Raw genomic sequence first — 26,078 nt, 5'->3', positions numbered from 1 at the left:
CAAACCTCTTAGTGAGGATTCAGTTATACCATTGTAAACATGCTTATACCAACAGTTTTTTCCCTGCATTAGAGGGGAATAAAAAAAGAACCTTTCCAGGGCACAAATTGCATTCAGGGCTTGTACCAGTATAATTATTTTGTTAAAACGATTACACCCCTAATCAAAATAGTTACACTGCTCAAAATCTGTGTGTATAGTAGGCCTTTGCTGGCATCCAAAAGCATTTGTTATTGATATAGTAATGCAGTCCCCAGCATAATTGGGAGCTCTGGCAATAAAACTGCTTTTTGATGCCAAACAGCATTTTTGAGATTGGCACAAAAACTGAGTCCTGCTTCACTGCCACTTGATCTCTGATGATAAAAGTGCTTTATTTTCTTTCTTCAATATATTATACTTTTAACCTTTGCTAAAGCCATCTCTCTGTAGAGACCCCTTTTCAATTATTGTAAAAATATGTATCTTTTCTCACACTTAAAAAGGCATATTAGAGGGGTCTATAAAATCATGACTGGTGTGGAAAAAGTGAGTAGCTAAAAGTTATTTACTTGTTCCCATAACATAAGAACTAGGAGTTACCAAATGAAATCAATAGGTAGCAGGTTTAAAACAAAAACATTTTTCTTCACACAGTAAACCTGTGGAACTCCTTGCCAGAGGATGTTGTGAATACCAGGACTTTAACAGGATTCAGAAAAGAACTAGATAAAGTGATGGAGGTTCGGTCCATCAATGGCTATTAAGACAGGATGGGTAGGAATGGTGTCCCTGGCCTTTGTTTGTCAGAGGCTAGAAATAGATGATTGGAGAGGGATCAAGTGTTGATTACCTGTTCTGTTCACTCCCCCTGGGGCATCTGGCATTGGCCATTGTTGGAAGACAGGATACTGGGCTAGGTGGACCTTTGGTCTGACCCAGTATGGCTGTTCTTCTGTTCTAATATTTTGTAGCTGTCACTATATTCATTTTCATCATTGTTGTGAAATATCAGTTTCTTTACTAACCAAGAGTGGAATTTTTTATTCATCTGGCATTAAGGTAATAAAAGCTGATTAGCACAGTGTCCAAAAGGCACTTTGTTTCAATGTTGTGGACAATAACTAAAACAAGGAATGGGACTTCCTCTAGGACAGGGGTGTCCAAACTTTTTTCAAAGAGGGCCAGATTTGATGAAGTGAACATGCGTGAGGGCCGACCATTTTGCCTGACATTCTTTGAACCATTAAAATTAAATGCAAATTAACTATTTTATGCAAAGTTTATTGCAAACGGCAAACAACATAACACCAACTATACATGTTGTATCCAAATATATTTATAACTGATTTAGACCAACTGACATTAACTGAGATTTTACAATGTATTCATCTCAATTGAAAAAAAAACTTGCCTACACTAATGTGAAGGGTGAAACTGAGATCTGGACTGCAGTACATAGGCTAGGTCTGGTTCAAAGGCAGTCCCTGATCTCAGCAGCTGCGGAGTCCGTCCCTGCACTCTCAGCCCCAAGGTAGAGGGCTTGCAGGGTCAGAGGCGGGCGGAGAGCGCAGGGCACGCTGGCCTCACGGCGGCCCGGGGGCAGGGCGAACCCGTAGCCAAGCGGGGGAGCGGGGCTGCGGACGTGCCCTACATGGTGGACTTTAGGACCGCAGCGGCCGCCATGGACGGCGGCGGCACGGCCGGAAGCGGCGCCAGTCAGAGGAGCGCCGGGGAGCCAGGAGAGGGGGAGGAAGCGCGGGCTGTCCCTGCACTCTCAGCCCCAAAGCGGAGTGCAGGGGCAGGGTTTGGGACCGCGGCGGCGGCCCGAAGCGGCGCGCTGAGCGCGCCAGTTAAAAAAAGCACCGGGGAGCCGGGAGAAGCGGGGGGCTGTATTAAATCCGACCGCGGGCCACATTTGGCCCGCGGGCCGGACTTTGGACATGCCTGCTCTAGGATGATTCTGAGGAGCTGTGGCAGTGGAAGAATAGGAATGTGGGGCATGTCTACACTGGTGAGTTATTTCAAAAACACTCCCCTTATTTAGAAATAACAAGGCAAGTGTCCACACTAACAAGCTCATTATTTCAAAATAAAGGGCTTGTTATTTTGAAATAATTCCTGTTTGTGAAGAGAAATAGTTATTTTGGGAGTTATTTTGAAATAACGTATTTTGAAATAACTTGGTAGTGCAAACAGAGCTTGAACGAGATATACTACTCAGTGGAGCATCTGGCAACTGGAGGAATTTCTGGGTTTTGCCTACTTCACAGCATCTTTCCTCCTTTTTAAGTATCCACCAGCTTTCCAACTGATCACTAACTGAGGGGGAACATTTTTTAAGAAATGGCTTGTTAACATTTTGAAAACATACCACTGGCCATATACACTGCAGTCCTTTTATCTGAAGCTGTTTACAGAATGAGTCATTCTGTGTCCAGTTGCAATACTCCCAAAATACCTCTAACCATGCATCATCTTCAGGGACAGTTTGATATTCAGGGCCACTGACTCTATGTAGCCTATCATGGCTAAAGATAAATATATATATTTTTTGCCCCCTCACTGTGGCATCTGGACCTGCAACCCTCCAAAGACAGTAGAGTAACAGTCTCAACTTTTTGGGGTCCTACTTGTTGGTGAATAAAAGTGTTATTTCTTGTTTGCCTTTTTTACTACTGCTGTATACTATGATGGTTTCAATGACTTATCCATAATTCCTCAAACCCTTTTCCTTAACTTGTTTCCTTGCTCTTCCACTACAGGCAGTCCCCGGGTTACGTGGATTCAACTTACGTCGGATCCCTACTTACGAACGGGGTGAGGGAACCCAGAACTAACTGCGCCCCCCCCCCCCCCGCCCCCAGCAGACCGCCGAGACGCGCCGTGTCGGTCCCACCGCCCGCCTCCTCCGCGGCGAGAAAAGCCGCTCCGCGTCTCCCTGGTCTGCTGGGGGGGGCGCAGCTAGTGTGCCCCACCCCCCAGCAGACCAGGCTTTTCTCGCTGCGGAGGACACGGGCGGCGGGACCACTGAGACACGCTGCGGCCCCACTGCCCACATCCTCCGCGGCGAGAAAAGCCGCTCCGCGTCTCCCTGGTCTGCTGGGGGGGGCGCAACTAGTGCGCCCCCCCCCCCCCCCAGCAGACCAGGCTTTTCTCGCCGACACCTGGGGTAGAGCAGCTGGGGGGCTGCCGGGTTGGTCCGATTCAGCCGCTGCTGGTCAGTTTCAACAGCGGCTGAAACTGGACGCCAGTTCCGACTTGCATACAAATTCAGCTTAAGAACAAACCTACAGTCCCTATCTTGTACGTAACCCAGGAACTGCCTATACATAACTTTATATGATTTTGACATTTTTTCTAGATCTTCTGAATCCTTTTGAACATCATTGTATTGTTCTTCTTTGTTTTTTCTCCAAATTTAGTATCAGAAATCTTGGATAACTTGTAACCATTTAATGGATTTATATAAACACTTATTTTGTTAAATGGATTTAAGAAAGGAAATAAAATGTTGATTAGCAGTGCTGAAATTTAACCCAATAAAACTATTGTTACCGAGGAATTTGAAAGGCTTTTGTTCTTTGCTGCAGGCTGATGGACTTCCATTTTTTTGGAATAGGGACTTGAAATTTGTCAGAGCTATCTTTGTTGTCATCTCTGTGACAATTTGCTTAAGTTTGGCTTACATATAAGGTTCTGAAAAAAATCATTTTGCACATGTTCAGTAGAGTCTTGTTAAACTGTGGTAGCTTAGTATCTCTGAAGAGTCTGCTAATACTGAACATGATCCAGCCCTAGGTCTGCAGAGGTGGAGCAGGACTTTCCCTTCAATTGCTCCTCTTTGCAGCCAGGGGCCACTGTGGTACTGAACACAGGAACAGAGAGGAGGAAGACTCTCTCTTGTGCTCCCTGTGCTCCCCCTGCTGGTGCTCTGGTAGCATAGTGGACACTGAAGCAGGGCTGATATAGAAGGATGAGGTGCTGGGGCTTGAGGGAATATGGTGAGAAGATGAATGGAGTAGATTGGGTCCAGTATCCTGAGGAAAGACTGGTTCCTGGAGCTGGGAAAGAGATATTAGGACTGTTGGACAAGGAGACTTGGATTAGGAGCCAGGGAAGAAAAAAAAAACCTGAGAGCAGGGTCCAGGTGAGGGACTGGGAGTTAGTGTGTGGGAGTGCAGATAATGACAGATTGGATGAGGAGCTGTGGTGGGAAGATTGTGACTGGCTGGACAAGGAAACTGCAACATGGAGCCCTAAGGGGGAATGGATTCCTGGGCAGACCCCTAGCCAAATCCAGACTGCCAGATCCTTTTGGAAGGATCCATAAATTTGGAAGGATCCATTATGGTTTTTTAAAATATTTTCTCTGGAGTGTGGATATTGACTATACCTTGACCAAGAAATTTGGACCTTGACAAAAATTATTGACTTCCCAAGTGGGAGAAATGTTGAACCTTGGACTTAGAAGCTAGAACTGGGATGAGGAGCTTTGGGAGATGGAGACTTGGACTGTCTAGGCAAGGAGATTAGGACTGAGACTGGAAGAGAGAGTTTGGGTGTGATCTAGTGTGTTCTCTAGAGCACATGCCTCTCCAGACCCTGAAATTAAACCCCAAATTTAAATCTTAACATTCCTCTGTTGTCAGCAAATATCTATTAGCAAAACGTGTCATTCCCCTCTACTGGACCAGATAGAGGATGAGAATGTATTTATGCTATCAGTAATTCTTTTATCTCCAGTGACAGAAATCTGTGCAGTTTATCTAAAGGTTTCAACCCTGCTGATTAACCACATGGATTTCAATATGATATCACCTGAGGAAACATTAAAATAAAATTAAGATTCCTAAAGAAATTAGGGAATGCTAGAGTTAAGTTTGTCCATGAAACATTATTGGGCTGTCTTTTGCATATGCATGACAGACTTTAATTACATGATCATGTAATATTTTTCCATAGTACCCCTGGCCTCATTTAGAGAACAGGGTGGACTGTACTCTGGGGATGAATCACGGTTGTACAGTCAAGGAAGATGTTGTTTTTAGGACCCTACATAATATGCTACAGATGTTGGAAGGTGTGTAGTGAGGGAGATACAGAATTACGGGGCCAGAAGGGATGTTCTTATGGTTTAGGAAGCTGAATATTGCCCCTCAATAACTGAATTTTATCCTAATCTCTGCCACAGAATTCCCTGGTGATGTTGGGCAAATCACTTAAACTCTTCACTTCTCACATTTCCTGAGTGTTTGACATCCCAACATAAATGTCTATTTAAATTATTTTTGTGTGAGTTTTTTATACACTAGTATGCTATATTAAAATAAGTCCTCATCTTACACCTTGTATTCATTAGAGAAGTCTGGTAAGTTAACTATTTGGGCTTCTTAACATGACTGTAATATTCCATGTCTTCATGATGCCAACAATGCCCACGCACTGACACCAACATTTTTACTAGACTTTCTTCAAGCAAGGCTAACCAGCTTGTAGGCCTCCTCCCTCCCAATGTAACGCCCCCTCTCCACCTGGTTACCTTCTTTAAAGCCAATCTCCTTACAGGTTTTAATGGATAGGTTTTGGTTCTTCTGGATCCCGCCACCCACTCAACTTTATTTTTTCTGATGGATTTATTTGGTGGTGCCTTCACCCCCCTCACTCCTTCCTGGCAGGGTCACCAGGGCAGCTTGGGAGGAAAATTCTAGCCCAGGGTAATCCCCACGTATTTGCCAGATAGTTGGAGACTCCCAGAAAATAGCACAAACACAAACACAAATAGTATAATAAACACAATTATATTAAACAGGAGACAAATATAACTGAACAGGGTAAAACACTATTTTTAGGGTCACCGGTGCCCAGCAACTGTAAGATCAGTGTCCCGTTGGTACGAGTACTTTGTTGGGGCCCTTGATGACTTTCGACCACAAAATACTTCTCTGCAGTGGTTTAGCAGTGGGGCTGACTAGGTCCAGTACAGCCCAAAGGACTCACAAATGGGAGAAGGCAGTAAATCCCTCCATAGGTTTAATATGCAGCAGGTAATAAAATCCCCAAACAAATTCCCTGACTCACTAATTAAAAATTGGTGCACTCACACACTCCATGAATGAGCCTCAGGTTGAGAGATGACTCAGTCACTGCAAAGGGCTGCTCTCTTCTCCCAGGGATCCTCTTCAGGCAGGAATCAGGCTGCTTACATCCCAGAATTTCCCCTCACCGCGAAGAGGTGCAGGGCTCAAGGTGCAGGCCACACAACTGCACCAAAATTCAAACTATAACCTCCTAGCCCAGCATTCAGACCCACATAGCAAGCAGCAGCCCTGAACTCGCTAGAGCAGAGCTGACCATGCGGTGACTCCTCTCACCCAGGGTGCTGGAGAGCCAACTCAGCCTGGCTGGGGAAGCCTCCCAGCAAACTCCACAAACTGGGAATCAACAGTGGAGATATAAAACCCAGCTGAGGGATCCTGCATGCAGAGGCTAGTTCTCAGAGGGAACCCTGCATGCAAGCCTGGGGCTTACTAGCTCCGACACAGCCAGTCCTCCCCTTTCCCTGGCTGGCTCCAGACTCCCCTCCACAATGGTCTCTCCTTCCCCCTGGGAGGGGCATCTCACTCCCTATGGGTTGCCGGGCAGACTCTGGCCCTGGTAGGGAGGGGGAGCCAAGGCAAACTCAAGAGTACCTCTCCCTGAGCTGCCAGCAGACAAGGCCCCGGAAATCCAAGTAATCTCCTTGGGGGTTACACCAATATACACAAATGCTAACTTAGTACTATGCAGGGTACTAATTCTCCTCCTGCTGTTCAAAAGTGCACTACTTAATGCTTAGAAGGTCTGTATGGCCTAGTTTCTGAATTTTATAGGCTTGGGGTAAAGTTTTGCAGGAGCCCCCTTTCCAAACAAATAACGTACACACCATAGGACTTCTCTATTGTTTCAGAGGGATAGCTGTGTTAGTCTGCAACTGAAAAAACAGCGAATGGTCCTGCAGCACCATAGAGACAAACACATGTAACAAAAGTTTATTTGAAGAAGTGGGTTGTGCCCACAAAAGCTCATGATACCATCTAAATTTTTGTTACTCTCTAAAGGTATGTCTACACTGCCACCGTAGTTTGAACTAGGCATTCAAAGTTGCAAATGAAGCCCGGGATTTAAATATCCCGGGCTTCATTTTCATCTTGCCAAGCGCCGCCATTTTTAAATCCCCCTTAGTGTGGACTCTGTGCTCGCAGCTACATGCGGCACCGAGTAGGTAGATCGTAATTCCAACTCTTATTCGAACTACCTACTTCATGCCGCGTGTAGCCGCCGGCACGGAGTCCGCACTAAGGGGGATTTAAAAATGGTGGCGCCCGGCAAGATGCAAATGAAGCCTGGGATATTTAAATCCCAGGCTTCATTTACAACTTTGAATGCCTACATTAGCCACCTAGTTCGAACTAGGGTGGCAGTGTAGACATACCCTAAAGTACTGCAAGACTCTTCGCTGTTTTTTCAAGTTTCTTCTCTATTGATGAGCCAAGACAATTTCTCATCAGCATTTCAGACTTCTTACGATAATTTCCCTCCTCCCTCCTGTTAATTTGGCAGAGTTGTTTGCCAGTTATGCTTGGTGGTATGAGGCAGACATTTTTGCAGTGATGACCAAGATGGGCAACAAGATCCAGTTATGACTGAACTGTTGGTGAGCCTATGCCCAAACACCCAACTGCATCCTGAATACAGGACTGGAGGCCCAAACAAGTGAAGACAATCTGATTCTTATGAAGACCTGAATGTGTCATTCTTTGTTTTTTAATGGGTAGCAGGTTTAAAACTAATAAAAGAAAGTTCTTTTTCACATAGCGTGTAGTCAACCTGTGGAACTCCTTGCCAGAGGAGGCTGTGAAGGCTAGGACTATAACAAGAGTTTAAAGAGAAGCTAGATAATTTCATGGAGGTTAGGTCCATAAAAGGCTATTAACCAGGGGATAGAAATGGTTTCTCTGGCCTCTGTTTGTCAGAGCTGGAGAAGGATGGTAGGAGACAAATCGCTTGATCATTGTCTTCAGTCCACCCTCCGTGGGGCACCTGGTGTTGGCCACTGGCTACTGGGCTAGATAGACCTTTGGCCTGACCCAGTAGGGCCATTCTTATGAACCATATTTTTGGTATTTATCCATCAAGACCAGCTGAAATACTGAGGACAGCACCCAGGCATCCTTGTGCTGTGATGGCAAGCATTTCGGAGGGACAGAAGGAAGCAGAAAACAATGCCTCCATCTCCCCAGTCAAGATCAGGAATGAGCCGGACTGGGAGATCACTGAAACAATGGCAGCACCCTCTGTGCGGGGAGTGACAGCAGAGAGGAATGTGAGACTGGGCTGTGGGTCCGACGAGAGGCTTTCCTAGCATTTGCAATGATTATTATTTGCCATTATTACTGTGGCTGGGTTTACAAACTTGTGGTTGCAAAGAGGCCACCAGACTGTAGCCGAGAAGGGCGGCGGCCGCCTCAACTGGAGTGAGCGACCCGTCCCGCATTTCTGACCCGCCAGTAGCAGCTGCCCAACTCCAGCCCCTTTACACGCGAGCTTGCCAGCGCCTCCCACGTTGGGGCTTTACGATCCGGAGCATCCCCGGCCCGGCCGCTGCCGCCTGGCCCATGGCGCGGCGCTCCAGGCTGAACGCCCGGGGGCCGGTAGCGCCTGGCGCGCGCTGCAGCCCCAGGCACACGCCACGCCACCGACCGCGTGCGTGCTGCCCTTAGAACGCCGCTCTCGGCGGACGAGCCCAGTCCCCAGGCGGCTGCGATGAGTCTCGCCAGTTCAACGCCCAGTCCCTCGCCCCACCTGTTGCTTCATTAGCATAGCCCCGCCTCTGACACGGAGCTGCCCAATGGAAGATGGCGGGCGCGACGGGGGCGGGGCCGGGAGCGGTCTGGGGGCTGGGCGGTTTCGGCGGCGCTGGCCGGAGCGTGAGTTCAATGGGCAGCGCGGAGGGATGTGCAGGGGCCCGTTGTGGCCCGGCTGCTGCCTGCGCTCGGGGACACGCTTCTCCTGTCCTCTCACGGCGACCCCCGCCCGCAGCCCGGTAAGGACCCGCTCGCGGGCGAGTCTCCTCCCAGGTGCCCAGCCCGGCCAGCGTCGGTCCGGAGCCGTGGGCGCCCACATGGGGCTGCAGGGGCCGTGCCAGGCGGGCTCGGGGAGCCGGGGCGCAGCCTGGGCGGGGAGTGGGGTCCGGCCGGGGGCTCTGAGGGCTTCGGGAGTCGGTTGGCTGGTGCCGCGGGGGTTCTCCGAGATCCGTTCCCCGCCCGGCGAAGGGCGTCCCCTGCGGGTCGGGTCCCTCGGCCCCTACGTCCCCCCCCGCTCTGGCTCCTGGGCTCCGTGCTCTGGCGGGGCAGCCTCTCGCTCTGCGTCCAGGAACGTCCCCGAATCTGCCCGCCCCGTGAAGAGCCCCGTCCCCCGCTGCGACCCCACCCCCGGGCCGGGCTGCTACCTGCGCCCCGTGCCGCGCCCCTTCCCCTGCGTTGTGTGCGCGGCTGGAGCGACTCCCCGTCCTCCCCATTGTATGTAAATGCTGGGCAGGAGGGCGAGGACGTGCGAGTTGGCAGCTGGCTGCGTCGGCCGGCCGAGGGGCCCCTGCCTGCCGCGGAGAGTCCTGCTAGGAATGCGAGGCATTCCGGGTGCGAGGCGTGGGAGGCACAGCAGCTCTCTCGCTGTAATCGGGCCCATTTGGAGCTGCACAGCCGCGCTGTGCCGTGTGCTCCGTCTGGCTGCGTTTTAGAAACAATCGGGCTTGAGCTATTTGCTGTCCCCTTTACAATCGGACTTGCAGACTTTCGTTCAAAGGAACTCCTCATGTTTTGGCCCTGGTAGTCGGGAGCTTTATCGTCCGCGAGAGAAAATTGTGCTGAGAGAGCAGATTTCTGAAATAGTTTGTCTGGTGTGTGGAGTGTGTGTTGGTTTGTCTGTGTTGAGATGGAAGCTACCTACTCTTCACTAAAGTCTGGATATGAGAGTTGTTGGACTTCATTCTTATACACTTTTTTTAAGGCCAGAGTGTCTCTCTAAAAGGAACAGGAAACTCCCCACCCTCTGCCCCCCCGGAATGAAATACGGAGTGTTCTGTAAGGAAACTCCCGCCTCCCCTGTCTTGTGACAGTACGAGTGAGGAAAAAACAGAAGACCATATCTACAGCAAAAAATAACCTAAAAGGGGCATATATATTATATAACACCAAATATTACAATTCAAAGAGATTGTGGGGGGAAAGTATTTTGGTGTATTTTGAAGTGTTTACATTTGTCTTACTGTGTTTTTTGGCATAGTCATTGCTGTCTTCCTCTTTTAGTGTGGGTTAGTCACACAATAGAGAAACATTTTCAGAAGTTTCATTATTGAAACTGTCTTTACCTTAGTCATGTGTCCTTTTAAATACTGTCAGAATTCTGCTTATGTCTCAATAGTAGATGTTTCACTTCTTGAAAAAAAGAAAGGTTATGTGAAAGATAGGATTGCAAAGTAGCTTTCTGGCTAAGAAAATAACCCATGGGAACTGAGGAAGGTTGCACAAATGGTTTGCTCAACATCATGTTTGTTTAATGTAAACTTTACCTGAAGTCATTTCTCCGCATGCATTAGCAGCTTTCTTTTAATGTAGTTGCTCTGTAACTATTTATTTCAATTTCAGCATTGTTTGTTTATTTTCTTAAAGTGTTAATCTGGGTTAGTGAAACTCTAAATTTGCTTTCTTTTTAAGCATCTGACAAACTAATAATGCTGTAGCTTAAATTTTTTAACTAATTTAATCATTATTATTATTCCTGGTAGTAGTTTAAAAAAAAATGGAGAAAAGTAATGGAAATGCTATCTGTCAGAACATATAGTGGGAATATTCAAAATAGAGGAGTTACTGGCTTTTGGATTTTCTATAAAATATGTATTCAATGCTCGTTTCAAATAGCAGTTAATGCCTATGGATTGTGTGATGATAAATTCTTGCTTTATAGTGTTTATAATACAAATAATTAAGCTGTCAACTTCACTGAGGTGCAAATCAGTGTTATTGTAACCTTCAAAATCTTAAACCGTAGCCTACATGATACTGTTCACAATTGTTTTTCCTCTTTGTGATAAACATCAATATAAACATAATTTTTCTTCTCTTTGGGCATGTCTACACAGCAGGGCTAAAGCCGAAATAAGCTATGCAACTTAAGCTATGCAGTTGACGTAGCTCAAGTCCAAAATAGCTTATTTTGTCTTGGCGCGGAAGTCCCGAGAGAGAGCACTCTTCCTCTGACTTCCCCTACTTCTCCTAAAATGAGAGTTACAGGAGTTGGAGTAAGAAGTCCTCCAGTTCGATATTATTTTTACATTATAACATCAGTTATTCCAAAATAACACTGCTCTAGAGAGGTACCCTTTGTATTTAGAAGATAAATATAGTCATTTATTAAAATGGAACCATACCTGATTTTGCTGCCTGGAGCTTTATGCTCTGAAGCAAGTTACTTCACATGAAGAAGTAGGAATGGCTCTGGTTTTCTTAAACTAATTGAATACAAATGACTGCTTAGTTATATCAATTCATTTATTTGGGAGTGAACTTCCTAAAAAATGCTGTGCTAAAACTAAAATAAAATAGAATCCCCTGAAATTCAGTAGATTTTACAGATTTGAACACACTAAAAGAAGTTATATTTTTGGAATCCTATTGGCTTCTTTTCTTTTGTGTTTTTAGTGCCAGTTACTATTAAAAATTTTAAAAAACTGTTGGCTTCAAAGTGTTTTTCTTGTTCCATTGGTAGACAAATAGGATCCCCATGAAATTTTACTATGTCTAAACATGGTAACCAACAGTCTTACCATTTGAAATGGCTTTGAACATGGCTTAGTGGCATGTGTTTCTGTACTACTTTATTCCAGTTTTTCATGATTGTTAAGCCATGATAACATTTTATAATGTAGATCCTGCCCTCCTTATAATTAAGAATTCATAAACTAATGTTCAGGAAAGAGAACAGCTCTTTGGGATAAGTTTAGAGAATAATTTGTTTAGCCACAGGACAAAGCTTATACGCTACCTTCATACATTAAGTCCACCTGCTCTTCTGGGAATTACTAGCATTATTCGCTTTATAACTTCAGATAGTCAAAGGATTTTAAAACAATTTGACTATATGTTTCAATATCCAGCAGTTTGACATTGACAATATTTTTAGGAATTGTCAGTCTGAACATTTTACTTTTTTAAATGTTATTTTTTTCATTAAATATCCTCCTCTTTCCTCCCTCCTCTTTTAATTTTAAGGGCTTCATCTTTGGCTTTTCAAATGGACATTAAGTGACATCGAATGTTAGCTGCAAGAATTTTATAAGCACTGCATCAGCTGGGATGTTGCGACAGAACGGTGGAAGTAACAAGCGTGGTTTGGGATTAGCCCGACTGTCTACCGCCAATTTCTTCACCATCTCCAATTCAGGAAACCGGGGAATGGGGCGCAGTAACAAGAGCAACTCTTTGAGCAGTATTAGCTCCAACTCCGATTGCTATGACAGTCCTGTTGTGGATCCAGAATACATCATGCAGTTGGTGAACGATGTCAGAAAATTTGCAGATGTGCTACTCTATTTGAAAGAAGCCATTCTTTCAGAAGGTGCGTCAGCTGCTTTATCCTATTTCTTAGCTGATTTAAAATTCATACACATTGCTATACTCTGAAGGAACAAACATTACTGTGGTTTTTACTTGATTTTTTTTTTCTGCCAAATACTTGCATGATTACGGGAAGTGGTGGATGTTACTTTGGGTGCTGTGTTTCCTCAACACAAACAGTGCATTCTGTTTCATAATGAGGCATAATATAGAGCGCTGATACAGTTGGTAAGACTTGAGTAAAAGGGAGGTTTCTGTCAGACTGGCTGAACTGACATGGGGAAAAACAGTGAGACTTTAAATCGATCGTTCAGAGGTTTTAAAACAACGTATTGATTTTTTTTTTTAATTACGAAGCATGCCATCAATATTTTGGCCAAGATCCAGTTTTCCATGCTATTACAATTGTTACTGTTTAATAGGCTCATATGGTAATAGTTAGAATGTAGTTTTAAAGGTCTAATTTTAATGGAATTTTACTTTTCTCTGGTGATTCCCTTTTTCTAACTCAAAGTATTTGTTTACCATCTTCTGCTAGCAGGTGAAAACTATGGTTTTGCTTGCTTAGCCCATGCTCCTGGAATATACCACTTTTTCTTAAAGGAAAAAGCTAAAATGCTATCATTTTTTCTTCTTGGTCAGCAGCAGGAAAACTTTTTCTGAAGGTGTTCTTTCATAATACAGCAAAACCTTTGTTATCCGGCACTCAGTTAACCAGGAAACTTTAACCAGCATTGCCCCTTAATTGGCATTGCCCCCAGCCACAATACTGTCAAATCTTCAGGCACGCAGGCCTGGCTTGGTTTATCATGATTGGTTTAACAATTTTTTATTTAAGTACTACTAATCATCTTCAACTCAAAATAGAAATGTGAGACCAACTGCCTCACACTACAAAACTACCAATATTAAAAACTTGAGTTTTACTATTATTGTCCATTATTTTTTCCTAGGTTGATGGGACTGTCAGATAACCAGAATTTTTAGATAATCTGAACGTGCTAATCCCCGAGCGTGCCGGATAACACAGGTTTCACAGTACTATGAAGTATGTCCTAGGGATGCTAAAAATCATGTATTAGAATAATTATGTAATTGCTCAGCGGTTACATGGTTACATTTAGCTTTATGTTGCAAAGCCTGCAGCGAAGCCACCCCGGGAGTGGGGCCACCGGCCCTTGCTAGTCTGGTTCCCAGCGAGGAGGCCTTCCTGGGAGCCGGCTAAGTGTAATCGAGACCAGATGCTTATTGGTTAAATGGTTATTCAGTTATACTCTTAACATCCCCAGGATTCATTGAATGTTAACAGCCTTTTCTCTCACCTGTTTTTAACTGTAGGTGGTTGCAACTCCTTTTCTTCTTTTCACCACTACTTTTCAGTTCTCCCTTTTTTCTTAGTTGAAATTTTGGGCTTGTAATGAGTAAGTTTGACTTAATCATCTACTTTTAGAAAAGGAAAAGTCCATTGAAATCCTGGATTTCGTGAAACCTGTAACATGTTAAACATCTTTAGCGAACACAATACTCTGTACATTAGCTAAAGCTAGTTTGTGGATATCGTCTATTTGCCGTTTCTCAGTGAGAAACCACTTGAAAAAAATCTTATTGCTGTTACTAATGTGGCTTATGATTTCTGAAATCTGATTTTTGGTTATGTTTACATTTGTGGTGTGGGACAGCCTCTGGCCTTCCTGTTCAGTTTTTGAGTCAGTGTAACCATTCTCCCATAAATGGATTTCTGTGTTAGAGGATTTTGGATCACCCCAAAAAAAGCCTAAGACGGTAGTTCCCAACCTTTTCTAGATGGGTACCCATTTTGACAATTAAGGAAGACTTGGTGACCCGAGGCAATTCAAAAACAAGTGGATAAGGGGGGGGCAAAGCCACCTGGGGAGACACTTGGCGACCCTTTTTAAATGTAGTGGCGACCCATAAGTTGGGAAACCCTGGCCTAAGATCACAAACAAGGATAGTAAACATTAGCTGGAGTGGAAAATGCTACTGTCCTGTGATGTGGCTCTCCTGCCTATGCTTAGTTGTCCTCTAGAATCCAAGTTTTATTTAGACGGGGGGGGGGGGGGGGAAAGAGAGGTTCAGGATGTGAACATAGTCACCATATTGTAAATAATATTACTGTTCTGAGTCAGTACAGGCAGTCCCCGAGTTACGCGGATCCGACTTATGTCGGATCCGCAGTTACGAACGGGGATTTTCTCGCCCCGGAGGACTGGAGTGGCGGGACGCCTGGTCCCGCCGCCCGCCTCCTCCGGGGTGAGAAAAGCTGCTCCCCGTCTCCCTGGTCTGCTGGGGGAGCCAGCAGACCAGGGAGACGCTGAGCAAAGCCGCGGAGGACCCGGGCCGGACTGCGGCACTGATCTGGAAGCGCCGCGGTCCGGCCTGGGTCCTCCGCCGCTTTGCTCCGTGTCTCCCTGGTCTGCTGGGGGGGGACGCAGCTAGTGCCCCCCCCAGCAGACCAGGGAGACGTGGAGCAAAGCCCGGGGCCTGTGGTAGAGCAGGTGGGCGCTGCCGGTTGGTCCCGCAGCACCGCTTCTTGGCGCTACTGGACCAACCCGGCAGCACCCAAGCTGCTCTGCCCCAGGAGTCCTGATTCAGCCGCTGCTGAGGAGCGGCCGCGCTACTGGAACAACCCAGCAGCACCCGAGCTGCTCTGCCCCAAGCGTCCCCAAGTCAGCTGCTGCTGAAACTGACCAGCGGCTGACTACAGGAAGCCCGAGGCAGAGTTGCTCTGCCCCGGGCTTCCTGGAATCAGCTGCTGATCAGTTTCAGCAGCAGCTAACTTGGGGGCGCCTGGGGTTCTTAAGTTGAATCTGTATGTAAGTCGGAACTGGTGTCCAGATTCAGCCATTGTTGAAACTGATCAGTTTCAGCAGCGGCTGAATCTGGATGCCAGTTCCGACTTACATACAGATTCAACTTAAGAACAAACCTACAGTCCCTGTCTTGTAGGTAACCCAGGGACTGCCTGTAGTTAGATTGAAAGAATTGCACCAGAAAAGGGGGTGAACAAGTCTTAAATGTACAGAACTTTAAAACCTAATTTTGACTTAAGAATCAACATTGTTCACCACTACTAGACATGTGGTTAGATATTCTCATTTCATTTGGTCAAACATGTCTGTCTGACACCTTTTGACATGTGAATGTGCAATCCCACAGGAAACAACTGCCACGACACAAGTGTAGTCTGTCAGCCACAGAGACAGTTTTCATTAAACTGAGAGGCTACGTCTACACTGGCCCCTTTTCCGGAAGGGACATGTTAATTTCACCTATCGTAGTAGGGAAATCCGCAGGGGATTTAAATATCCCCCGCGGCATTTAAATAAAAATGTCCGCCGCTTTTTTCCGGCTTTTAAAAAAGCCGGAAAAGAGCGTCTACACTGGCCCCGATCCTCCGGAAAAAGCACCCTTTTCCGGAGGCTCTTATTCCTACTTCGAAGTAGGAATAAGAGCCTCCGGAAAAGGGTGCTTTTTCCGGAGGATCGGGGCCAGTGTAGACGCTCTTTTCCGGCTTTTTTAAAAGCCGGAAAAAAGCGGCGGACATTTTTATTTAAATGCCGCGGGGGATATTTAAATCCCCCGCGGATTTCCCTACTACGATAGGTGAAATTAACATGCCCCTTCCGGAAAAGGGGCCAGTGTAGACGAGCCCAGGGACTCCAAGATGTAGTGTGGGAAGGTAGTTCATACAATTTCCTTCTAGTCTAGACCATACAATAACTTTATTAAAATGTTTTCACTTTTGTCCAGTTACAAAATTCTCACTCTTGACAAAGGATGGGTCTTGAATTTTTTTTGCAGCTATTGAGTGCTCTCACTTGATATTCTCCAAAATTAATTTACATGGACTAAGAACATGTATAACAGTAATTATAAAAAAAAAAATATGAATAATGTAGTAGTAAACTAACCAAGATGCTGTTATTTGTACAGCTGTCCAATAAACTGGCTGAACATTTAGGCTGAAGTTAGCAGCTAGAAAATTTGAGTAAATAAGGAAGATCAACTTCACACAATATGTAACCTTGGTCTAGAATTCTTTGACATGGATCACTGAGACAGCAAATAGTGTTTACATATACTAGGGGTTTTTGACCTCTGCTCGCTACTTACCAACTCCCTCCCCTCCCCCCCTCGGCCAGAGAGCCTGTTAATCTTGCACTGAGCCCAGTTGTGCCCTCCAAGTCACTTGCATCCTTCTCCACTCCCACTCACCACACCCTTGGATGGGCCCCTCTAACTGAATGCTGTTGGCCCATCCCATCCGCTCATGCCCTTGAATTGCTAGCCAGTCCCCCATGCCTCCACCCTTCCCACTCCTGTCTCGCCTGCCGGTAAAATAGTCCATGGCCCACAGCCCACCCTCCTCCTGCCTCCATTCCTACCCCCACCATCTTCCCTAACCCTTCTCCCCATCTCCTTCCTTCCATCCCTACATCCCCACACTGCCTATCCCTACTCCCATATCCTTTCTCCATATTCATGTACTCCTATCCTTCCCTAATCTTCCCCCCATAGCCTCACACTGCCCATCTCTCTGCCTCCATTCCTATATCCCCCTCATCTCCACCATCTCCTCTCCACCACCTTACCGCACCACCCATCCCCACATACATCCTTATCCCTTCTCTTCCCTCCCCATGTAAATTATGCACCCTCCCACGAACAGGTAACCTAACTAGTAAAGAAATGGCATCAGGCTCATATACAGGAATTTCTGTGGAGGGGCTGCTCTGGGTGCTGTCGCAGCAGGATCTGGGCAACTGCCTGGAGAGGAGAGTCAGCAAAGGTGGCATTTCTGGGGTGCTGTGCTGTGGGAAAGGGGGATGTTGGTGAGCAGAGGAAATGGAAAGGAGGCGGATAAAGAGGCTGGAGGGAGGGGCAGAGTGCGGGGGTTCCTTTTGGATGCCAGGTTGAAAAGGGGCGATGAGAGTCTCTGGGGGGGAGGATTGAGGCTGAGGACACACATGGAGGGTGGAAGGAGGGCCATATCCCCATTCCCCATACCTGGATGGCCCCTCTCATGCCCAGCAGTCAGGGAAGGAGCTGGAGCTGCCCAGCACTGGACCAGGAGCCGAGGACTGAAGCCCGGGCAGGTGGAGCACAGTGGCCTGGCGAGCTTGGCACTCCCAGGCTGGGCTCGAGGAGATATGGGCTTGCCTCACTGGCGGGGCTGGCTGCGCTCCACGGATATGTCTCTTTTGATGAGCCGGGCTGATGCTGCTGGTGGCATTGTGCAGAGCCCTGGGCTGGGCAGGTAGGATAGCACCTTGGGCCAGGCTGGGTGCTTGGGAGGTGTGACCACACCTGGAGGGCACCTGGGAGGTGGCTCTAGCAGTCAGGCCAAGGTGGCTGGGCTCACTGCTTGGCTGGAGTGAGCCCAGGATGGGTGCTGAACACTGTGCACTGGTGGCAGCAGTGTGCTGGGTTCAGGGACAGGGACTGAGGCTTACTCACTGCCTGGGCTTCGGGCTTCGTCCTGGGCAGGCGGGCGCTGAGTGGCTTGGTCCCGTAGGAGCCAGGCTGCCTGTGCGTCTAGCTCTTACCATGTTTAAACTGCAGAGCTGCAGTGCAGGGTACTCCTGGAGGCTTCCAACCCTATTGACTAAGCATTGCTATCAACTACACGATTAGCTGATGGCTCATTTCTTAACATCCCTACCTGGGAGCCATGCAGTAAGGGGAGTCTCCGGACACCACTATGCAGAGGCAGCCCTCCCTATTCCTCTCCCCCTGCTAACCTCTGCCCCACTCAGCTGCATTGGCAGCCCCTCCGAATGCAGCTGGGCCTCCCCTCTGTGATTGCTCAGGGGTTGCTGGACTGCAGCGGCAGGTTCCACTGAGGCAGCTTGGCACTGGTGCGACTACTCGGGGCACAGTGGAGGATGGGGTGGCTGGGGATGAGGGATGCGGAGTGTGCCTCTGTTCCCGCTGCAAGTGGACTGTACCCTGGGCCTCACACCAGCTGATGCAGCCCCTTGGGCTGGGGAGCTGGGAGCCCCTGCTTAGGAGGAGCATGGCTTTGTGGCCCTCGTCCAGTGAGCCAAAGTTCAGTCTGCTCCACACACGGTTGTGCACCACAGCCAGCTGCCAGAAGGGAGCATGGTGCAGTGGTTGCTTTCCGTGAGCAGGGGGCCGCCAGGGTTGGCTGGTGCACAGCCAGCACTTCCCCTTAGCCACCAGGCCCCACGCTGCTTCCCTTGTGGGCCTGCTCCTGCATGGTACCTCAGGCCCTCTGGCCACCATGAAGGCCCCGAATATCCCCACGTCCAGCTGCCCTGGAGCCTCTACCTAGGGTTTCCCCTGCAAACAATGGTGGTGATGCTGCTGCAGCCTCATTCCCTGCAGCAGGCTGATTTGGAGTGGCACCAAGGCCCTGGATGGACTCGCTTCCTGCCCCGGACATGGTTCTGGGAAGGGCAAAGCTGCCTGGCAGCACAACCTGGGCAGATTCTGCCTCTCAATTCCTGCTTGCTCAATTCTGGCAGCAGCCTTTCAGGAAGTAGAATCTGCCCAGGCTGGGCTGCCAGGCAGCTTTGCTGGTCCCCAAACCGTTTTGGGGGCAGGGAGGCCATGGGAGGGAAGAGCCTGAGGGATGCAGAATGATGTGACGACATCACTCTGTTGTCCCGCAGGAATAACTTTGGATTTCCTGGTCCAGCATCATTGGCAACTCCGTGGGTGCTCTGGAGCAGTCACAGGGAAAAACTGGTGGGCTAAGGCTAGTAGAAGAATGGAACCCAGGAGTGAAGTAGTGGCACCCTGGTGGGTGGGCCCATGGGCCAGCAAACTCCTTGATTCCAGATGGGTCAGGTCCCACATGTGCTGGATTAGGGAGGTTCAACCTGTGTTTGTGTTTTACCACCACCTTAAATTATTCAACTGATGTCATGTTTGAGTGTAAAACAATCAGCTGTAGAGGTCAGTAAGGAATTTCTCCTGACTTCTTTGGATGTCATTACTTTAGGTGTGTGTTTCTGTGTATGTAAACCTTCCCCTGCATTGTCTGGTATTATTACTTCCACAATGAGGATATTGGACTTTATAAGTACAGGCAGTCCCCGGGTTACGTACAAGATAGGGACCGTAGGTTTGTTCTTAAGTTGAATTTGTATGTAAGTCGGAATGGCGTCCAGATTCAGCTGCTGTTGAAACTGACCAGCAGTGGCTGAATCGGACACGCCTGGGGCAGAGCAGCTGGGGTGCTGCTGGGTTGGTCCCGCAGAGCTGCTCCTTGGCGGTACTGGACCAACCTGGCAGCACCCCAGCTGCTCTACCCCAGGCGTCCCCAAGTCAGCCGCTGCTGAAACTGATCAGCAGTTGATTCCAGGAAGCCCGGGGCAGAGCAGCTCTGCCTCGGGCTTCCTGTAGTCAGCCGCTGGTCAGTTTCAGCAGCAGCTGACTTGGGGACGCCTGGGGCAGAGCAGCTGGGGTGCTGCCAGGTTGGTCCAGTAGCGCCGCACCTTAGCTCTGTGGGACCAACCCGGCAGCCCCCCAGCTGCTCTACCCCAGGCGTCATCGAGAAAAGCCTGGTCTGCTGGGGAGGGGGGGGGGGAGCACTAGCTGCGCGCCCCCCCCCCTTCCCCTCCAGCAGACCAGGGAGATGCGGAGCGGCTTTTCTCTCCGCGGAGGACGCGGGCGGTGGGACCGCCGAGACGCGCCACGGTCCCGCCGCCCGCGTCCTCCGCGGCAAGAAAAGCCGCTCTGCGTCTCCCTGGTCTGCTGGGTGGGGGGGCGCTAGCTCCACGTCTCCCTGGTCTGCTGGGGGGTAGTGCCCTCCGCGCTGCCAGAGGCGGCGACAGTGGGGGAGGCACCCCGCACTAGCGGGGCCTCCCGCCTCCCCCTGTTCGTAACTAGGGGTCCGACTTAAGGAAGCATTACATTTCAGATCAGAACCAGTAGAAGGCTTTCATCCTGCAAATTCTGTTAGCAATAGGTCATTGCTATTTCTCTATGTACGAGAAATATATGCAGATACCTCTTTTGCTCATCTATTTCGTATCCCTACATAGTGAAATTAGTGTGTTAATTTGGGATAGTTGTAGAGTTGCGATGGTCATATTCTATGACTAGCATTAAATCTAGTCTTACATATGTACACATAACTCTTGTACATTCTTTGCCCTGATATCATACAGCTAGCAGAGAAAGTAGACTTGCCAGAGAGGTTAAAACACCAATTATGACTTTTTTCCTGTTTGGCCAAGCAGAGTAGAATAGGTGCTATGTTTTGGAAGTTGCTAACTCAAGCCTGAAGAAATAATTCCTGTGGATGGACCGTCTGCCCCCAAACATGAGGAAGACAAGTTGGTTTTGCAGGGCAGCAAGGGAAATAATATGAGAGAGAGAGAGCGCACACCTACATTTCTGTTTGCATTGGGGAGCTGGGAGGATGACTTCCGTAAGGAGCATCTGTATTAGGACTTAATGTCCCATATCTGTGCAGCTGGATGACACTAGTTAGATATGCCTGCATCCTAGTTACAGTGGGACCAGGATTTTTAAAATGCCTTAGTGTTTGAATGCCTTTTTTTGAGAGCTGCCCAGTTGAGACATCTTGAGTCCCGATTGTCAGAGCAAAGACGTCCAGCACTTTTGAAGACCTTTAAGGCCTTGTCTGAAAACCTTGTATTAGTGCTACCAACTTTAAAACACTTCCCACTCTTAAGCATTGTCTACACTGGCACTTGTTTGGTGACAAAACTGAGAGCCTTTACACGGCAGTGCAACTTCTGTTGAGGAAAAACACTCAGTTTTGGTGACACAAAACTTCCACCCCTGTGAGAGACTTTTGTCTTTCCTCCTCCCTTTATTGTTGATAAAGAGCCAGTGTGGACTCGGTTTGTTTTTGTCAAGAGCTGGCTTCAGCTTCTATCACACAATTCCTACCCTGATGGCTGTGCTCAGTGTTGTAATCTGCTACTCTGTAGGCATGCACCCTTCCCCTTTCAAAGCTCCCGGAAGTGTCTGACCACTGAGTGAGCTGCTCTGTTTGAGGAACAAACAAAGAACAAATCATTGGAATGCTCCTGTTCTGTCTGCCGCTGTGTTCCTAGCCGGGCAGACTGCTGCTGCGCAGGGAGGGCTGGAGAGATTGCTGTAGTGCTTTGACATTCCTCAGCGTAAAGAGCTCATATAATTACGAGGGAATCCCAAGAAGCACTGGGATCAGTTTTGCCTTCCCACAATACTGCGCTGTGGGATGCTTACCTACATTGCTAGAACCCTGTTGACAGAGCAAAGCAATATGGCCTCAAAATGTCAATGTCAGGCAGAAAAACAGGTTAGACCAGTTTTCACTTTTGGTGCCTTTTGCATGTAGAAAGCACTTTTGTCACCAAAGCTTCCCTGTGTAGACATAGCCTTAATTTAGTGTAGAATAGGGATGTTAAACTGCATTTAAGTAACCATATAACTGCTGAAAACTTTAGTGATTGGGTGCAGGGAGCCAGCTTTTAAGCCTGCTTCCTGTGTGTACCAGTTCCTGCCTGTCCCTCCCCACCACACTGCTGCCTCTGATACAGAGGTAGTAGTGCGGGGTAGGGTTTCTCCTCTGGAGTTGGTGCATGCAGGGAGCTGGCTTTCAAAGATGAAAGATCTCTTGCGTCTCCTTTAATTTTTGGTCTTGATGGTGCTGTTATGGTCCGTGCCTTAAATTAAAAATATTACAGTATTGTTGTTGTTGCATTCAACTTTGCAGACTTTTTTAGTCCAAACCATTAACTTCCACATTTGCTTCCTAAAGCCTTGCTGACTACAAAGCCTGCTTATCTTGAATCAACGCAGAAATCTGAAAGCAGCCATTGGCTATAACATACAGAGGCTTTTTCAGAAGAAAATACAATGATCACTTGTTATAATACCAAGAATAGTTTGTATTTCTTTAGTAAACATCCTTACATCTGTTGTTCTGGTCAGTGCCTTTCTGATTGAATAATTCTGGCATGACCATTAAAGCTATTGCTTTTGCAAAAGGAGGATTGGGCTGTTGAACCTGAGAGCCTATAACTGAAATACAGGCCATGTCTGTACTAAACAGAGGATCAATGCAATGGAGGTCAATCTTCTGGTGTTCAATATGATTTAGCAGGTCCTTACTAGATCCACTAAATGTTGAGGGTGAACTGTGTCACAGAGAGTAATGGAAGTTGATGAGAGAGTTTTTCCTATTGTGCTCTCATGGTGGGGATGCTGGAGAAATTCAGCTTAAGGTAATGTATATGATTGACATAGCTGGAGTTGTGCATGTTAAACTGACTTTCTGGTATAGTACAGTGCTGCCCCAAGGATCTGAATACGAGAAAGTGACCAGTAACTGCTGAGTAGCTGCTCTGATCCTTGCTCTTTTGTGGGTTTTTTTCCAAATGTTGAATTTGATCAGCAGTAATTATGGAAACAATATCAATTCATGAGAAGCAAAATGAACCTCGTTTCTTACCTCTCATACTGTTTTCAGACTGCCATAGTTGGCATCCTTTTTGATCATGTCTTACCTTAAATTAATAAAGAGACTTTTGTAAGTGTAGAAAGTAAATCACTATATTAAAGTATATCTTTAACAGTGGCCACAGGCGCATAAAATAATGTCACATACTTGTGCAGTTAATTTGCTCGTTAATGAAGTAACCTTCATGTATCTTGGAGAGGTCGAAATTATTCAGGTAAAGAATGGCATGTTGATTCTGCCGTGGCAGATAACACTGAACAAAGGGGGGAAATAAAGTACCATCTACCATGAAATGCATGAATCCTCTTACAGCTGCTGCAGAATTTCAGGATACTGGCAACTTGAGATACGTCTACTTTGCAACAAAAACAGTCACAGAGCCCAAGTCAGCTGACTCGGGCTCATGGGGCTTGGACAGTGGAACTAAAACTAGCTGTGTAGGCAGTAAGGCTCCACTAGAGTCTGGGCTCTGAGGCCACATCCCCCTTCCCTGGGACTGAGAAACTGAGCTCTAACCCAAGCCCAAATGTCTACACTGCAATTCTCTAGCCCCATGACTCCAATTTAGCTGACCTTGGCCAACCACTGTCATGTTGTGGGTCTTCAATTGCAGAGTAGAAAAACCCTTGAACTACGTAATAATTACTAGCGTGATCACTTCTAGAATCTTCAGTTTCTGTCTGATTCCTCTGATTTTATGGCTATACCAAACATTAATTTGGGTTTGAAACATGGTGCCTCATACCTTTTTATATTCCATAGGTGCTGCCCTGACTTAATCCATAATGGACTAATTGCATTTGTGTTTGTTTTGAGTGATCATCTGACCTGCAGTGATTCAGGGATGTGTATCAATAACACTGTACCTAATTACTGAGCTCATTTTAGCTTAAATCATGGGTAGGAAATGTGAGATTAAGACCTTTATTGTCCCTCTGGCTGATCTGACTCCCCTCCCCCATAGAATACCTTTAATTCTGACTGTCAGATATCCTTCTTCCCATTTCTTGCAGACTCCTGGATCTTCAGAAATTTAAAACTTTGAAGAGATTCATGAGAGTAGGGCTCTTCCTTCAGATTTCAGATCTGCACATTAAGAACTTCTGTTTTTGAGGGTTAATAGGAGTCTTTGAAGACCAAATTGATATCCCCACACTCATTGGGTTCCTAAGGTCTGCTGAAAAATATAATTTCTTGCTTCTCTATGGAGCAGACCTTAAGACCACTTAAACATGTACGCACACAGAGGGACAGAAATCTCCTCTCCCCTCCTTCCCAAATGCTTACCAACGGTATATTTTCTGCATTTTTAACTTTTAGATTTGTAGAAACAGTAAAATTCTTGAAACCACATCAAACCACTGATGTGCCTATCTTTTAACTTCACCTTAAGGTATATTGTATGAAATACACATACATTTCTAAATGACTGCCAAAGAGAAATCAGTATGGAAGTGTCAAAAATAGGTGACGGTGGAGGTAGAGTTTCATGAATGTGTACTTAAAAAAATAAACCTTGCCACCAAGACTTTAGGTAGGAAAGAATTGTCATATTAGTGTTGATAGCTCATTGCAGAACACTGTCTTAACTGTAAAATATCACATTCATGGAAACATTATTCTGCTGTATCTATTACTCCGTAAACAACAGAAATTGTGACATTTACTTCCATCAAAGTTGTTTTCTGGGTCTTTACTAGGGATGTAAAATCCTGTTAACTGGTTAAACATAATGAATCAAAAGGGATAAAGGGAGTGTGCTCAAAGCTGGTTGGAATGGCTCCCTGCCTACCACTGGATTGTAGGGTTGCCAGGTGTCCGGTATTCACCCGGACAGTCCGGTATTTTCGGCTCCTGTCTGGTTTCTGAAAAAAATATTCAGAGAATATTGGACAGCTAAAATGTGCAGTATTTTCTGAATTTTTCCCCTGCCAGGAGGCGAAAATGCTGGGCACCTGGCAACCCTACAAATACTCAGCACCCGGCGTCTTCCTCCGCCCCCCCCCCCTCCTCCGAGCCCTTCCCTGGCTCCCAACACCTCCCCCCCCCCCCCCCCCGCTCCCATGCTTACCTGGTTCCCCAAGGCTGTTGGCACAAAATGGCTGCTGACCTAAAGACCATGGGGAAGCAATGCTTTCCCCTGGGTCTTAGTGCTCAACCACTCCCCTGTTCCTATCCCTGCACTAACTCTTAAAGGGGACATGCTTTTAATGCTGTTTTATTTTAATTTTTGTTTTTTGGCTTACTTGGAGTCCTTTTTTTTAAATTTTTTTTTTTTAATTTTTCCCATTTTGGGAGGGGGGTGGTTTGGTATTTTTGTTTCAACCATCTGGCAACCTTACTAGGTTGGTATCCTCCCCCAACTCCTGCTGCAGGCTGGGGCTGCTCCAGTGTCCCAGTTAGGGCAGCTCCTTCTTGCAGAGCATTCTTGTCCACCACACACAGGCCCTCCTCTTTCTGAGGGCGCCCCACAGGCAGGGTTGCTCGGGCCCCCCAATCAGAGCAGCTCCAGGCTGCAGAGTGCCTGAGCTGGCTACAGGCAGGGTCCTGATCCAGCCCCACCCGTTAACGCTATGTTTCTCAAATTGTGGGTACTGACTCCCTGGGGAGTTGGGAGCAACTTAGTGGGGGGTTGCGGTATCACAAAGTTTGAGAACCCCATGTTAATGGGTTAAACCTTCACATCCCTAGTCTTCACAGTTGGCTGCAGAGAGTCTAATGCAGATTGTTAATGATAGATATTAAATGCTACTCTTTCAATTAGTTAGTTGTTAGTTTTAAGGTTAAATAACAACCAAATGGACCCTTTGATAAGCAAACTGGCTCGAGGTTGATACTGCTTCCCCTCCCCCCCAGTCACATAGTTTACATTCCATCAGAACAAATGTTAACTTGTTGCTATAGAAGTCTAAGATCAACAGTCAGTAGGGATGTGTGTCTTGAGCACACGTAGGAGTTAAAAATACAAAATAAAATTT

General features: G+C 47.0%; 1 protein-coding gene across 2 annotated transcripts in view; it reads left to right on the top strand.

The window, feature by feature from the left end:
* Positions 1 to 8,906: 8,906 nt before the first annotated feature.
* The window catches only part of ARHGAP29 (Rho GTPase activating protein 29), a 78,492-nt gene continuing 61,320 nt past the window's right edge, over positions 8,907 to 26,078 (top strand). For both annotated transcript variants that reach the window (XM_075936560.2, XM_075936559.2), the window contains exons 1-2: positions 8,907 to 9,064; positions 12,288 to 12,633. In XM_075936560.2, the coding sequence (XP_075792675.2) occupies positions 12,372 to 12,633 (262 nt within the window). In that variant the 5' untranslated portion in view covers positions 8,907 to 9,064; positions 12,288 to 12,371. The remainder of the gene's footprint in view (positions 9,065 to 12,287; positions 12,634 to 26,078) is intronic.

This window comes from Pelodiscus sinensis, chromosome 9, assembly GCF_052426305.1.
Source record: "Pelodiscus sinensis isolate ZL-2025 chromosome 9, ASM5242630v1, whole genome shotgun sequence".
NCBI classification, from domain to species: Eukaryota; Metazoa; Chordata; order Testudines; family Trionychidae; genus Pelodiscus; species Pelodiscus sinensis.
Note: the sequence above shows the minus strand (reverse complement) of the source record. Positions and strands in the feature narration are given on the sequence as shown.